Source organism: Idiotropiscis lumnitzeri, chromosome 1 (assembly GCF_059441095.1).
Source record: "Idiotropiscis lumnitzeri isolate Australia: NSW breed Sydney's pygmy pipehorse chromosome 1, RoL_Ilum_1.0, whole genome shotgun sequence".
Classification (NCBI taxonomy): domain Eukaryota; kingdom Metazoa; phylum Chordata; class Actinopteri; order Syngnathiformes; family Syngnathidae; genus Idiotropiscis; species Idiotropiscis lumnitzeri.
This window is the reverse complement of record NC_142391.1, coordinates 32029709-32045839: the sequence shown is the minus strand read 5'-3', so window position 1 is coordinate 32045839 and position 16131 is coordinate 32029709. Positions and strand designations below refer to the sequence as shown.

At 42.1% G+C, this 16131-nt stretch overlaps 1 protein-coding gene across 2 annotated transcripts in view; it reads left to right on the top strand.

Annotated features, from left to right (window-relative positions):
• Positions 1-2237: 2237 nt before the first annotated feature.
• Positions 2238-16131, top strand: part of mapk4 (mitogen-activated protein kinase 4) — a 29141-nt gene continuing 15247 nt past the window's right edge. The window contains exons 1-4 of one of the 2 annotated variants that reach the window (XM_088295385.1): positions 2238-2674; positions 5499-5776; positions 6884-7265; positions 8247-8422. In XM_088295385.1, coding sequence (XP_088151511.1) covers positions 6899-7265; positions 8247-8422 — 543 coding nt within the window. In that variant the 5' untranslated portion in view covers positions 2238-2674; positions 5499-5776; positions 6884-6898. Of the gene's footprint in view, positions 2675-5498; positions 5807-6883; positions 7266-8246; positions 8423-16131 lie in introns of both variants that reach the window. The other variant, XM_088295377.1, reaches the window with a different exon arrangement.

Sequence of the window (16131 nt, the reverse complement as noted above, 5' to 3'; positions counted from 1 at the left end):
CCAGTATCAACAAAACAGGACATACTTGTGTCATATGCAAATATTGACATTTGGGAAGACACACTTGAAAGGAAAATTTCCCAAACTCAACTACGCGTGCAAACATTGCCAGAAAATTAACATAACACTTGCACGGGATTGAGTGTGGGTGGGGGTATTCGGTTGATGGTGGTTTTGGGGGTGTTCTTAGTGAGGCAAGTGACCAAGAATCCAATGGTTACTTTGTCGGTCCACCAGCATGGCCTTATGGAAAAAGAAGAACCTTCTCAAAGGAAAACCATCTTGGCATAAATCCACCACTTAGACCTTGATGGCCAAGGGGTCAGACTGATGAATCCTCAGTTAAAGACGGAGTAATGGCACCTGAAGGACTTTCAGACCTATAAAAATGGACTCAAGTACAAAGTAAATCGTTACTGCCAATTGTAGACTAAATGTTTGCAACTTGGAAAAATTACGTCGGGTGTCAACAAACGGGTAAGTAGTTTAACCTTGTTCTGGTGTGCAGTCATGTTTATATTTGTGTGACATTTTAAAAAAATCTCTGTTTCTCTCCTCTTTTTAAGCCAGAGACATAAATAATGACCACATGGAGCAGGTGCTGGTGACGAGATGCATGTGTGTGTTTCTGTAAAGACACACTGATGCACCATTCGTCAGAGGCCATTCATGTTCTTTGGGCACAAATATGACACAGGATCAAAACAAAGATTGAAATATCAGCAGAGCTATTCTCGTCAAATCCATATTAGTTTCCATTACATGCTGCATGTCAAACATCTTTGCTTGATGTTCAATGCCACAATGTGGAACAAACTCTTGACATCGGTCGAACTGGGACTGAACAGCCAGTATCAGGGACTAACGGTCCCAACCCCCGAAGCAAGACCCACACAAGACCCTGAGGGAGACAGTTGAAGGCCATCTACAAGGCCACCAAATACATGTAGATTTTGTTGGGTAAACTCCCATGGACAGTCACGGACACCGTTGAATTTGTAGAGGGGGGTCAGTATTCCAGTACCAGGACAAAAAACATACAGCTCCACTTAAATCTGAGATTAGACTAGCACCCCTGAAGGGACCTCCTCAGGGAGGAACATACCTGACTCTGCCTCTCTAGAGGCCCATGCCTCCTCCTCCGGAGCTTCCATTAGGGTAGACTTAGGGGCCGCTTGGCACCGCCCTTTCACTGATGTCCATGTAATGTTGCAGAGGGTGTCAAGCCAGACAGAACCACAACATACAGAGCCTTTTGGAATTTAGGACAGATCTCATCCACCTCCGGGGTCCTGCCACCAAGGAGCTTTTAACCCAACCTCTGTGACCTCAACACCTCAACCCCTCCTACAGGTGGTGAGCCCATGTGAAGGAAGACCCACGTTGTCCTTTTGGGAGGAGTCCAGCCGGGCCAGCCAATGAGCCCCACTTCCATGCCTGGATCCAGAGGGGGGCCCTGGTGACCCACATCTGGGCAAGGGAATATATTGTCCAAATGTTAATCATCTGGACTGGGACACACAAGCTCCTCCATCATGATAAGGTGACCGCTCATGGATAGACAATAACAAACAAAACAAATAATTCTGTATCTGGTTGAGCACTCCCACTCACTTTAAAAAAACAAAAAAAAGTCTTTGTCAAGTGATTTAACATGTCATCTTTGTATTTTAACCACTGCGCTGTATTAAATACAATATACATACACATTAAATATTGTAGTGTACATTTCACTCTAAAAAGACTATATTTGTTCCCAGTAAACAGAGTAAAATTTCAGAGTGTAAAATTCTCATTAGTCTTCAGAGTAACACGTACTTGTCTAAATTGACTCTGTTAAGGAACAAAGGGCACAGTTAAAATTCTTTAATTTACAATTATGCCATTAGAACTCTATAAATAAAACCCATCTTACAAAATAAAAAACACTTATGGCGTCTCCTACATCTGGTTGACCACACCCACACTCTTAAAAAGCACACTAAAAGGATGTTTATTTGCACATGCATGCTAATTCTGCAGTAACAATCTTTTTTAACCACAAATGCATCTAATGGATGTGATGGGTCATTCCACCACTTATTTGATAAACCACATATTTAAAATTGAGACGTTTACATAATTGTGTGTGTACTCAATGAACCTTAGTAGGTTTCGTAGACCGGAGTGCAGGAAAGAAGAAGAAGGTTTAAGTGAGGTCATCTTGCCTACAAGATGCTGCCGCTGGGACTCCCAGACTGAGTAGATGGAATTGTGGGAAAAGATGAAACGAGAGACGGGCACTTCATCAACTGCAGTGAGTGCGCGCTTACGTGTGCTTTTGTGCGTGTCTTGATATAGATCCCTCCTCTCGCCCTCGCTCTCTGGCTCCCCACCCGGCTCTCTTCTCTCCATTCTCCGCGGTCTTCTGGGCGGCCACACAGCGGGGCTCTCGGCTGCGGATCCGCCGCTGCCTTATCTTATCGGCGGATCCCCACTCCGGTGCCGCCGACATGCTGCCACCAGCTTGCGCCCCCTGCTCCCATGGTATCACTTCCTTGTAACAAAAAGCTATGGAGATAAAGAGATGCGTTTACTTAATTCACTTTTCTCCCCAATGAGGACTCACATCAATTTTGCTTATCTTCTCCGGATCTTTTGTCTGCAGACGGCGGGCGAGCTGCATGATGCTCCAGTGAGTATGATGTTGTTGTTTTTCCTCTTTTCCCCCCAGTCCCTTTGTGATTGTATTATACAGCCAATCAAGCGAGGAGAACACTTGATTGTTTGAGAAAAGGTTTAAATAATTGGCTTTAGTGATATTGGTGTACTTTACTCACCTCTAATTCAAACGGTGTTTTAGTTGATGTAATGCCAAAAGGGCGGTACATTGCACGCACGCACGCACGCACGCACGCAGCTGCTGCATGAAGCCAGCTGCATACACAAGAAAAAGATGCAGTGAAGCTTTAATGCTGACACCTGCAAATACAGTGGAATGGAGCAAACATGTCCCATAGTTAGGGAATTATAAACAGTCCTTTCGGGGGCATCTTAAAAATGTATTAACCGCTAAGGCAATTTTTAAGTGGTATTTTAACATGTTTAGCTGTCACACAAGTGTCTAAAAGAAGTAAATTGCAATTTATATAAGGGCTCTGTGGTTTGCAGATTTGGGAGAATTAGTGAAGCTCACAGTCCAAAACAAACACGGGGAAGCGTCATTTAGCAGTTGTGCTGCACACAAATAGAATCCAGGTTACAAACTTTGCTTTTCCCCCAAACATTTGATTAAGGTTGCTTATACGTTTTTATATCAGTATTATTAGTAATATTAGTCAGCTACAAATGTACTTTTTTTCCCCTTCACTTTACTTTTAAATGTTTTCAAATTCCCAAATTATTCTGTTAAATTGTTTAAATGTGGCCAATTGATGTTGTTTTAGTAATCTTGGTCAGATACTCTTCTGTTTTCTCTGATTTGGCTTCTGAATGCTGTTACCTGTTGTGCTCTTAAATGCTTTTAGGTACTGTCTTAGCTTGTGTGAAGTGAGGTGCCTTGCGTATGAAATATATATATATAAAGCTGCTTTACCGTGCCTTAAAAAAAAAACAACAACCTGTAAAGCTAAAATAGACCCACACCGTCTTGCTCAACATTTCCTATCACCAAGAACGAGAACCTGAATTCAGCAGTTTATGGAAACTGAGATTCAGTATTTGTAATTATTCTTCCGTGACAAGCAAAATGTTTGCAAAGCCTCTTCCGCCATGTATTTGTGAGATACAGGTTGCTTATTGCAATTAATCAAAAACAACAAAAAAAGATTAGCACATCCACGTCACAGTTAAGAGACTGTCACGTGTTTGCAGAGCCTCTTGTTGCTAGATAGAATTTGTGCATTAATCTTCTCTTTCCTTATGCACCAAAAAGGCAGATTGAAAAATTTATAATTAAAATTGTAATGCTAATTATGGGGTAGGCCTCTATTTTCTGAGGTAGTGGTGTACTTGTGCTAAAAAAAACAGATTTAAAAAAAAACCGTAATGCCAACCAATTTGTGGCAGGGAGCTCTATTGCCCATGCAGACAGCAAAGAAGGTTTTTCCTTTTGCTGTTGGGTAAAATTTGTCTTGTACATTTACTGGTGCGCAAATCGGCATAAATAAGTTAAATAAAATTTTCTATTGAACTACTTTGCATGTTTTTTGTTTTGCATTTGGTAAGAGAATAAATACATTAGATTTCAAATGTGCATGCATGCAACATTGCCATGCAATGTTCAGGTGAATGTGACATAAAAAAAAAAAAAAAACATCACCAAAGGTTTTATTTATGCTCATAAACTCTGACGACCGGTGTGGTGGTCCCAAACGTAAATGCCGAGCGAGTCTCTTCACATTTGCACTAACCACAGATGACTGCGCTGTACGTGCTAATTGATGGTCACCATAGTGAGCAGGCAGGAGAAGATGCGTGTCCCGCTTTCTTATCATATTCTTGCCACCCCTACCCTGTCTTTTCACTTTTAAAGTGACAAAATGCACTTCTATAAGGAATTTGGTGGAAATAATTTCATTTGTATGAGGAAGAATGTTGTTGCATAAGCTGCAAAAGTCACACGCTAGCACATGCATATACACACACATACACGCACACACCCACACACACACACAAAGACAGATAAAGCGTCATCTCCAGTGGTGATTTATTATTTATGAAGTTAGTCTGAAGCTGCACCTCCCATCCAGCACCATATATGTAGCCTTCTCTCTTTCTCTCTTGCCATCAACACACGCACACACTTTGCAGATTTTGAGGTGAGCACAAATGTGAAGTGTGATGAAGCCGTTATTTCATGGTGGCCTGCTCGTTTCTTCGGTGATCCTTTTGTTGAGCGACCCGAGAGAAATGTGTCAACAAGCTTTGGTCATTTGATTGTTTGGCCCCTTGCAGTGATTGTTGACTGTTTCAAAGTACGTGCTTTCGAACAGCGTGCATCTGCACAATAGAATGTGATTCAATCCGAGAGTTGTAAAAAAATACTCCAGTGTTACTGTTGTTTTTTGTAGTTTGCTGTATTGTCCAATTGTGCTGCATCAAGCTGCGGAATTCCTAATATTTTGGTTGCCTTATTTTCCTGGTCAGTATACACTGGAGCAAAATAAGACAACTATAGGCAGTACAAGTTCTACCCCACTGCAAACTTTTTCAAACGTATTATTTTTATTTTATTTAAAGATTTAATTATATCTAATAACATATGTTTTGTAATTTCAACTTTTAATCATTTGTTTTACTTTAACTGTTGTATTATATTCTTTGTCCAACTTTTAAAAAAAATATTTACATATACTTGTTTATTATATAAATAAAACACATAATTTAAACAAGTAAATATATAAATGAAAAAATTGGACAAAGAATATGATGGATGGATGGATAGATAGATAATTGCTGTAACTGAAGACTGTTGTTGTGTGACTCCCACAACTTCCTTTATCTCCTCCCTCCCGCAGCCACGGTGACAGATGCGCTGCCCGACTGATCCTCATTGTGGGGTGCTGAAATCCCCTCCCACCACTCCAGAGTATTGGCAACAGGAAGCAGATTGGCAAGTGATTCAAAAACTGGGAGACCACCACTGATTGTCTTCTGGTGCTTACATGGGACAAACGTGTGACTGAACCACTGACGGCATCATGGAAGACCAGCAAGACAATCTTGTAGCTGTCCAAAATGCAGCTGTTTCTATGGATAACTGAGCTGAGTTGATGAGTGTCCCGCAGAGGTTGGAGTAAGTCACATATGTCCGAGTCATACATCAGTAAGTGTCAAGACTTAACCTTCATGTTTCAAACTAATCCCAAGTTACAGTGGCAAAAATCAAGTAAGTCAAGCTGAGTCCCTTCCAAGTCATAGACATAAATGGCACTCTTAAAAAAAATTGATTTCTAAAATTAATTCAAGTTTTGACTCTCATAAATTCCAAGACAAGTTGAGTTATATTTTTTAGCCAAGCAAGTACTAAAATTGGTGATTCACACGTCTCACAAAAAGTTGGGGTATGGGCTTTTGGATAAAATTTCAGATGAACGTGAAATGCACTTTGAACTTTACAAGAGAACTTGATCTGACCTTCTTGGAACTTTTGAACTGCAAAATTCACAACAGGTATATGTGATATTTTACTTCAGGGGTGGGCAAACATTTTGATTGGCGGGCCACAATGGGTTCTAAAATTTTACAGACGGGCCGGACCAGGAGCAGATGGATGGAGTGTTTTGGCAACCTCACCTTATCGGAGAAAAAAAATACATTTCATTTTAACTCATTCAATACCATTGACGGATAAATACGTCAAAATCCATTTTTTTTTACTGGGCTGGTCGTGAATGAGTGAAATAAAAATGGAGAAAAGCATTACAACAAAATATCTTTGACACAAACAAGGTTTATTCATTTAATTTTTTTCAAGTTCGGCGGGCCGGATTAAAACGTTTAACGGGCCGCATGTGGCCCCCAGGCCGTAGTTTGCCCACACATATTTACTTCATTGCAGCGAGTCACTCCCAAGATTTGTTTGGCAGAGTTTTCATGCCAAATTTTGAGGCTAATACTTTTCCTGGATCAAAGAGATATCACTATAACGGGAATAGGTCAACATATGCATTGGAAAGTTTAGAGAAGGTCAAGGACATGTAAAGGTAAAAGTTAATTCCCTAACATTTTGTGAGTAGACTAAGTCTGACTTGAATCAAGCCATGTGGCTCAAATTCCTCACCTCTGAAATCTGAACTGTAGAATGGAATGAGAAGAGATAAACTCCCGAAACATTTAATGAACAACAACAACAACAAAAAACAAACATTTTATTGCATAAAAACACCAACTCTCCAATCAGGGCCAGCCATCAATCATGGCCAGACAAGACACCTCGCACTTCCTCCACGGCTTCGACCTCAGCGCCCACTTTGTCGACATCAGGCCCCTCGGCGCCGGCGGTACCGGGCTGGTTTTGTCGGCCGTGGACCAGCGCATGGGACGTCGCGTGGCCATCAAGAAGTTGGCCATGCGTGACCCCATCACGGTGAAGCATGCGCTTAGGGAGGTGAAGATCACCCGCCGGTTGCATCATGAGAATGTGGTCCGGGTACACGAGGTACTGGCGCCCCACGGACAACCACCTGCCAGGGACCCAGCCCAGCTTGGTGCCCTGTACGTTATCCAGGAGTGCATGGAGACGGATCTGGCTCGGCTGCTGGAGCAAGGAGCGCTGTCGACAGGTACAGATTGGTTCACACTTGAGAGCTTTGGCTTGGTTAAAAAACAGAGTGGTGCAATGACTCTATTAGTTTGCTTTTATGTTTGTGTCTAAGCAGATAGCAACAAAGTCCAGATTTGGTCTGTTACTAGGCCACTTTTGGTACAGTTAAAAGCGCATATTTACAACAAAAAAACCACACAGATTTTGGATGTGTTTATAGAATCCAAACCACAGATTTTGAGTGTGTTTGCCAATCCAAATCAGAGATTTTGATTGTGTTTACTCTTGACAGATTTGGTCCCGTAAGAAAAATACCAGTTCAACAACTCTCCATTTGTTTGGTTTGATATTGCGTTGCACAATATTTCACAAACGGTCCTATCACTGCAATGATGAGAATTAGTCCAAATTTGACCTATTACAAAGAAACTTAGTGTGATTAAAAGCGAAGGTTTTGTGTGCATTTACACTTGATAGTCTTTGTTTTTGATTTGTTTGGTTTTACATTTGATAGCGCAATCTGTCACGAATAGACCATATATGTGGTAAATTAGTTTAATTTTTTTTCTTGTTACTAGGTAACATTTTTCTTTCAGTTAAAAAGAATTCTCATGTCGTAAACTCTTGATTGCTTTGTTCAAGTGCGAATCCTGTAATCCAAATCGGAATCCACATCCTTATGTATGGTGTGCTACCTCCCAATTCGTTTTATGAAGCTCAAACTTTTTCATCCGAATCATGGTGCGCACTAAACAAGTGGACCGAGACCAATCTGACTGGATACTTGCCCAAACAAATTCTGGTACATTTCCAAACTGCATGGTTTCCTGCGCCACCCTTTATGGACCTGTCCACCTCCGCGAGTACACTAGTAGCAGAGTACCAACTGCCAAACGTAGTATGCTTTCCAAATTTTGACAATGGAAACAACCAAGCATTCACATCCTGCAGCACGCTGTGCTTCTTGGTGTGAAAATGTCTTAAGTTGAAATCTCCACAGGTCACGCCACACTGCTGTTCTACCAGCTGTTGCGGGGCCTCAAATTCATCCATTCATCCAACGTGCTGCACAGAGACCTGAAGCCTGCCAACATATTCATCAACACTGACCAACTGCTGCTCAAGATCGGAGACTTTGGTCTGGCCCGGATAGTTGACCCCCACTATTCTCATAAGGTAAGCTTAAACAGTCAGGGACAATTGTAGTTCTTTGTTTGTACTGCAAAGCACCGAAAAGTATCATATATTAAAAAATATATATTGTTGAATAAGTAATTTACAATTTAATGGAAAAAAAAAGTTACTTTTGAATTGAATCTTATTAGGACTATAATGAGAGTGGCACGGTTGCAAATATAAAATATTGACGTTCGAATTTTTGCTCAATACGTGCTAGATGTGTTAAATTGCTCAGCTAACTTGGCTATATAAGAAAAATGAATATTTTCATTATAGATGTATCTATTACAGACACCTTGTGTTTTTTACCATTATGTCTTTTTTTTAATAATATGACTAACGCAAACCTTCGCATCTCTTGAATAAAAAATAGCTTTTGACACCCAAAGCTAATTTTGTAGCTGATGCTAGTGCCAACTTGGGAGGTGTCCTGTCTTGTCAGACTATATTGTGGAGCTCTAAAGTAGGCGATACAACAATTGTGACACTATTCTCCCTATTAAAAGCAAGTATAACATAAACAGCTGTTACTTGAAGATCACAATTATTGCCATAGTTGGAAACAATTGAGATTTTGTTGCTGTTTTGTTTTAGTTTTGCTTCACGGCTCCCCTATAATTTAAATTTCACTGTTGTAAATGTAAATTTGTTAGCCGTGACAACAAATATGCCAATTGCTAATTAGACTAATATGTGATATGTCATATAAAATTCAAATGCTTGTCGTAAAAACACTGCACACTTTCAAAACTTGGGAACTGCTGCTAGTGCAAACTCAACTTGAGACTTGTACTAGTTGGTCCATCAACATTGAAGCTCTCTGAGGTTTCCATGGCAACAATAATGCTATTCTGCTTTTAACAAGCCAGTGTTCTTTTGAAGCTGTTATTTCAAGGACACATTTTTGCTCATTAATCTTTTGCACATAGACTCAGATGAATCAACATCAGCTGCACTTGTTTAAACATGCCAGCTTTATATGAGTTTCTGTTGTGAATTTAACACTTTTTATTCCCTTTTGAGGCCATAGAGCTGTAGTCTTTTACAGCATGTTTTTTTTTAATAAATCCACATTCTTATATTAACATTGATTTTTAATACAAATTCCATCTCTTGGATGACTAGAATGTTTCTCTCTCCTTATTTTTAGTCTGATGTGTGAGCCGCTCACACTGAAGATTGGTGAATATTCACGTTGTAATGAAATTGTAAAAAGTATTATTCTGTCCCCTTATGCTGAGGTACTGTCGGTGCGCTATGAGGGAAGAGATAAGGGCTCTTCAGGACAAGAAGCATTGTTCCAGTGCAAGAATGACTCAGTGATAAGGGATAGTATTTCAAATGAAGCATCTGGCATAAATGGATCATTTGTGGGCTTTAACGTCCTTTACTGACAAATGGATTTGATACTGGTCAGCATTTTAGGAAAGTGCCTCACAGTTTTAAGGTTGGGGGTTTGACACTGTGGTCCCATCCTATCCTATCTTTATTTAATTAGAGTGCATGTATGCACAATAGAAGCGGTATCATGCATGGCACTTATATTTAATTCAAAGTCTGTGGACTGTCAAACTGTACCCTGTATTAGCAAAATGTTTTAAAATAATATTTCTGTTAAATTTAAAGATAAAGATGTCCTTTATTAGTCCCACAATGGGGAAATTTGAGGTGTTACAGCAGCAAAGATATAGATCACACAGAGTCGGCGGCGTAATGTAGCCGTTAATGTATAACATTAGCAGCAGACATTCATAAAAAGCATGCAAATATACACAGTATAAACGTATATAAGTGTAAGGAAACACTCCTAATGCCTGTCCATTATACAGAGGGGGAAACGCTGTAATGATAAAAACTACTGAATGATTGAAAATACTGCAATGATAAAAATATTGCAATGATAAAAGTACTGTAATGGTAAAAAGTACTGCAATGATAAAATATACTGCAACGATAAAAGTACTGTAATAGTAAAAGTACTGCAATGATAGGAAATACTGCAATGACAAAAGTACTGTAATGATAAAAGTACTGTAATAGTGAACGTCCTGCAATGGTAGAAATACCGCAGCGATAGATGTACTGTAATAAGAATACTGTAATGGTAAACAAAATACATCATTGGTCAATATTTAAGTACACCATTGGCTGAAAGTACAGTAGTAGTGTATATTGCATCCTAGGACTGCACAATTGCACTAATGCCCTCCCGTTTGTAGGCCTGACCCAATGTTCTTGTTAAAAAGTCTGACAGCAGTCGGCAGGAAGGAGCGGCGAAATCTCTCTTTGGTACAGTGAGGGTGTAACAGTCTATCACTGAAGGAGCTGTGGAGTGTTCTAAGAGTGTCATTGAGTGGGTGGGCTGGGTTGTCCAGCATTGATGACAGTTTTGCCGTCATCCTCCTGCCCCCCACTGAGTCCACAGAGTCCAGGGAGCAGCCCAGGACAGAGCTGGCCCTCCTCACTAGTTTTTCCAGTCTCTTTTTGTCCTGGCCCGAGATGCCTCCTGCCCAGGAGACCACTCCATAGAAGATGACTGATGAAACCACCGAGTCATAGAAGTTCCTGAGGAGTGTTCCCCGAACGCCAAAGGACCTCAGCCTCCTGAGTAGGAAGAGTCTGCTCTGACCCTTCCTATAGAGAGCATCTGTGTTGTCGCTCCAGTCCAGTTTATTGTTCAGATGAACACCCAGGTACTTGTAAGTTGAGACCCTCTCAACGTCTGTTCCCTGATTATTCACTGGTGCAGGTGGAGAGTGCTGACGCTTGCGGAAATCCACCACCAGCTCTTTGGATTTCCCAGCGTTGATTTGGAGACGGTTCTGCTGACACCAGTCCACAAAACCCTGAGTAACCCCTCTGTACTCCCGATCGTCTCCGTCAGTGATGAGGCCGACAATCGCAGAGTCATCAGAGAACTTCTGCAGGTGACAGGTTGTGGAATTGTATTTGTAGTCCGAGGTGTAGAGGGTGAACAGGAAGGGAGCCAGAACAGTTCCCTGCGGCGCTCCCGTGCTGCAGAGGAGCACGTCAGACACACAGTCCTGTGTCCTCACGTACTGTGGCCGGTTTGTGAGGTAGTCGTGGATCCATGTGATGAGGTGGTGGGCCACTCCTGCCTGCTCCAGCTTGTCTCCCAATAAGGTGGGCTGGCAACCGCCTTCTCCAGGTGGGAGAGTGAAGTGTGGAGCAGGTAGATGATGGCATCATCCACACTGATGCCAGGCTGGTATGCGAACTGGAGTGGGTCCATTGAGGAGCTGACCAGGGGGCGCAGATGGACGAGGACCAGTATCTCCAGGGTCTTCATCAGATGAGACGTCAGCGCCACTGGTCTGAAGTTGTTGAGCTCCTTCGGATGGGGTGTCTTTGGAACCGGAACCAGGCAGGATGTTTTCCACAGCTGGGGGACTCTGCCCAGCTTCAGGCTCAGGTTGAACATGTGCTGGACGATTCCACACAGCTGGTCTGCGCAGGATTTGAGGAGCTGGGAGCTAATCCCATCTGGGCCTGCTGCCTTCCTCGCCTTCATCTTCCTCAACTATCGACGGACTCGGCGCGACGACAGCCCCAAGCTTCCGACTCAGAACCTGGAGACGTACCGATAGCGACAACCCAAACGAGGCTCTACCCGACATCTGCGAGAGCCTGTCTGCGGGAAAAGACCTCCCAAGACGTCACTGGGCCACGCTCAACCGCGCACGAGCCAAGGTTGGCAAGACTGGGGATAACCTAGTCAAGTGGGGCCTCAAGAACAGCGCTGACTGCCCGTGCGGAAACCCCAACCAAACGATGGCCCACATTCTCCAGGATTGTCGCCTGAGCAGCCCGTGCACAGACAATGACCTTAAGCTAGCAAATAACACCGCTCGTCAATGGCTATCAGTATGGAGCGATAAGATATGATGATGATGATCTTCCTCAACTGGTTCTTCACCTGAGATGTTGTGAGGAACAAGGCTGAGCAGGAGGAAGTGGTGGTTGTCTGATGAGGCTGGGAACTGGAGCCTGTGGAGAGAGAGAGGAGAGAGAGAGGGGGAGAGAGGGTCTCGTTCGCAGTGGCAGGAGGGGTTGGTGGGGGCTGCAGCAGGGGAGCCTGAGCGGGGTCAGGCATTTGATCAAACCTATTGAAAAATAGGTTCAACTCATTTGCCCACTGAAGCCCCCCCCCCTCCTGGGTCTTACCTGGTTGTCCGTGGCCTGAGATGGTCTTCAGGCCCCTCCAGACATCCCTGGCATTGTTCCGCTGCAGTTGTTCCTCCATCCGCATCCTGTAGGACATTTTCCCCTCTTGGATCCTCCTTCTCAGCTGACGCTGTACTCTCTTCAGCTCGTCCTTGTCGCCCGACACAAAAGCCCTCTTTTTCTCCTTCAGGAGAGCTTTAATGTCCGGTGTGATCCAGGGTTTGTTGTTGGAGAAACATCTTACAGTCCTGGTGGGAATGGTGTTCTCCATGCAGAAGTTAATATAGTCTGTAATTGTGTCTGTTAGACCATTAATGTCCTCACCGTGAGCTTTGCTGAATACCTCCCACACAGTTGTGTTGAAACAGTCCTTTAAGGCCTCCTCGGCTTGTCCGGACCATCGCTGAACTGTGCGTGTCACAGCTGGCTGCCTGTGGACCAGAGGTTTGTACACAGGCAGGAGAGCAACCAAGTTGTGGTCAGCTTTGCCCAGCGGGGGGAGGGGCAGTGATGTGTACGCCTCCTTGGTGTTGGCATAGAAAAGGTCCAATATTTTATTGTCTCTTGTGTGGCAGGTTACATATTGTGTTGAATGAAGGCAGAGAGGAGGAAGGAGAAGCATGATTGAAGTCACCAGAGATAAGGAGCAGGGCATTTGGGTGCTGTGTTTGTAGCCTGCTCACAGCTGCAGTCAGTACGTCACAGGCTGTCTCACTATTTGCAGAGGGTGGCACGTACGCCGCCACCGCGATCACATGACTGAACTCTCGCGGTAAATAGACCGGACGCATGCTAACAGCTATCATCTCAATGTCCCGACTGCAAAGTTGATCCTTAACAGTTATGTGCCCAGGGTTACACCATCTATCATTAACAAACACAGCCAGCCCTCCCCCTCTCCTCTTACCGCTCTCCAGTGCACTGTCCGCGCGTAGTATTTGGAAGCCGTCCAATTCCACGACGGCGTCCGGCGTTAGCTCTGTTAGCCACGACTCCGTGAACACCAGCAAGCTAGCCTCCCGGACAATCCTCTCGTGTCGGGTTAGCGCTGTTAGCTCGTCCATTTTATCGTGGAGGGATCTAACATTCCCCATAATAACGGACGGAAGGACGGGGTGGTATCGTCTCCTCCTTCCCTGGCGTTTAGCCCCCGCACGACATCCCCGTCTCTTCCTCCTCAGCTCGCGGGGGATATCGGGTCTCGCTGCGGGAGCCGACGCGGGGTTAGCACGGAGTGCTAACAGCTGATCTCTTGAGTACACGATCGATCCGTAGCTCCGAGTTTCGTCTCCGGACACGATTGCGCAAAAAACAGCCCCCAACAGCAGTAAAACCACCGCAAGTTGTATGTCCATACTTACTATAGAATACTTACCATGGTCTTTTTCTAGTCTTGCACACAAGTCATGTCAAATTTATTTGTGTTGCCCTTAATCACCGAGTTAAAAAAAAACGTAAACTACTAAATATAAGCGTTTTTGATAAAACTAATAAAAACTAATAAAGCCGCCCTAAAAACTAATTCAAACTAAATTGAAATAACAAAACTCAAAACAAAATAACTAACTATAATTAAAATTCCCAAACTATAATGACCCTGGTTCGGCCTCATAAGACTCGGCAGGGGTACTTAATGAAGTGTCCTGTGGTTCACAATATACTACAGCGTACCAGCATCAACCTGTCCAGTGTTAGGTTTAGTACTAATGTTACCCTCAGTGTCAACAGGAATACTGTAACATTAGTCAAGGCTTGTGTGTGTGTGTGGGCGCGTGTCCGCGCGTGTGTGTGCCTGTGTGAGAGATGAAAGGAGATCTCCGTCAAGCTCCGATCATGGGGCAGCGGATTAGCTGGGTGCCACATAAGCGGGTGTGTTTGCATAAAGGGGGGCAGAGGACAAACAGGGGTAAGGGGCCAAAAAATGTTTAGGCAGGAAGTGAAGTGGAGGGTGAGAGAATGTGAAGCAGCAATGTGTCCTAATGTTTACACTTTCAAAGACATTTGTGTGTGTCTGCAGCATTAGCTAGGCCACAAATTATTCAAGAGGAAGGAAGAAAGGCTGAGCAATGAGAATATTTAAAGAGTCGGTCATTGCTCACTTTATCAGGTACACTTGATGAAGGGCTGTCTCTTGCTTTCTTTAATCATAAAGCTGGTCAGACGAATTTATACTGGAATGAATCCCAACTAATATATTTATTATGCTATTTTATTCATCTCATTTAATTTTAGTTTGTTCTTGGTTAGAAAATATTTTTTCTGAACCTTTTCAATTTAGATTTTAATCAATTTTAAAATATTTGATATTTTTTAATATTTTGGTATATTTTATGACTTTTTTACCATGTTATTTTATTTGTTAGGAGAGTAACATGAGTAACATTAGCTGCAGTGGTCATTATAAAATCACGTCATGTCTTGATGGACTTTTTGTAACATTTTCCTTTTCATTTTGAATGACCCTATTTTGGGTATAGTGATGCCACACAAAGTATAATGTAATGATTGTAATGTTAATTACGCAACATTATTTACACATACAGTGTACTTGTTTAACTTTTTTAAAAAATGTAAACAATTCTCACTATATCAATAATAATGATATATAATGATGACAATTTAAGAAAGTTGAATCACTAGAATTTGCTTGTTTATTTTAATTACTATGTTTTATAATAATGTTAGTGTCTATCAATATGATGTTTTTAATTTCTCATTTTATTTACAACAATCGTAAATAATCAATATGTTAGTAATTGCGGTTGTTACATTTTTATGGAACTTTTTTTTAAACTTATGTAACTTTTCCAAAATGTTATGACAATTATATCCTGATATTAATGTGTTTATAAGTACAATATGCAAATATATCCGGCAAAGTACCTCACACGTGGTTATTATTGTGGCTTGTGATCTGCTGTGGTGTAAAACTGTCTACAGCACACAGAGCTGTTTCTGATATTTTGCCCCTTTAAACAAAGTGTATAGTATAATATTGTGGCCTTCCGTCATTATTTTCATGCCACGCTTGCCGTTGCCATGTACCTGACTGAGGTCGAGTCCTTTACATGGTGTGAAAAGCAATTTCTCACGATGGGATTAAGACATTTTACCTGAGCTCATCTTTAAGCCCCTCGCTGTCTCATATGGCTGACAAAACTGAGCAATTACGCCATGACAAGTACAAGATAAAGCAATAATTAGTTAGAAGGAAACAGCGGATAAGAGCAAGAGCCCACATTTAAAACCATGCACATGCCCTACCAATTTAAACTGAATTATTACTATAACTGGTGCAGACAGTATTGATTTAGTGCATGAAAGCATTATTAAATGATTTGTGTACATTGTTTAACTTCTTAATATTTAAGAGATGCGCATAAAAAACATGCATAAAGAAGAAGAGGCAAGTAATTTAACATTTACATACCGTATATCAAGTTGCTACAAAGTATAACAACCAACTTTAACTCTTCAACCGAAATGCAAGGTAGCTCCAGAAAATGATATTCAAGTTCATT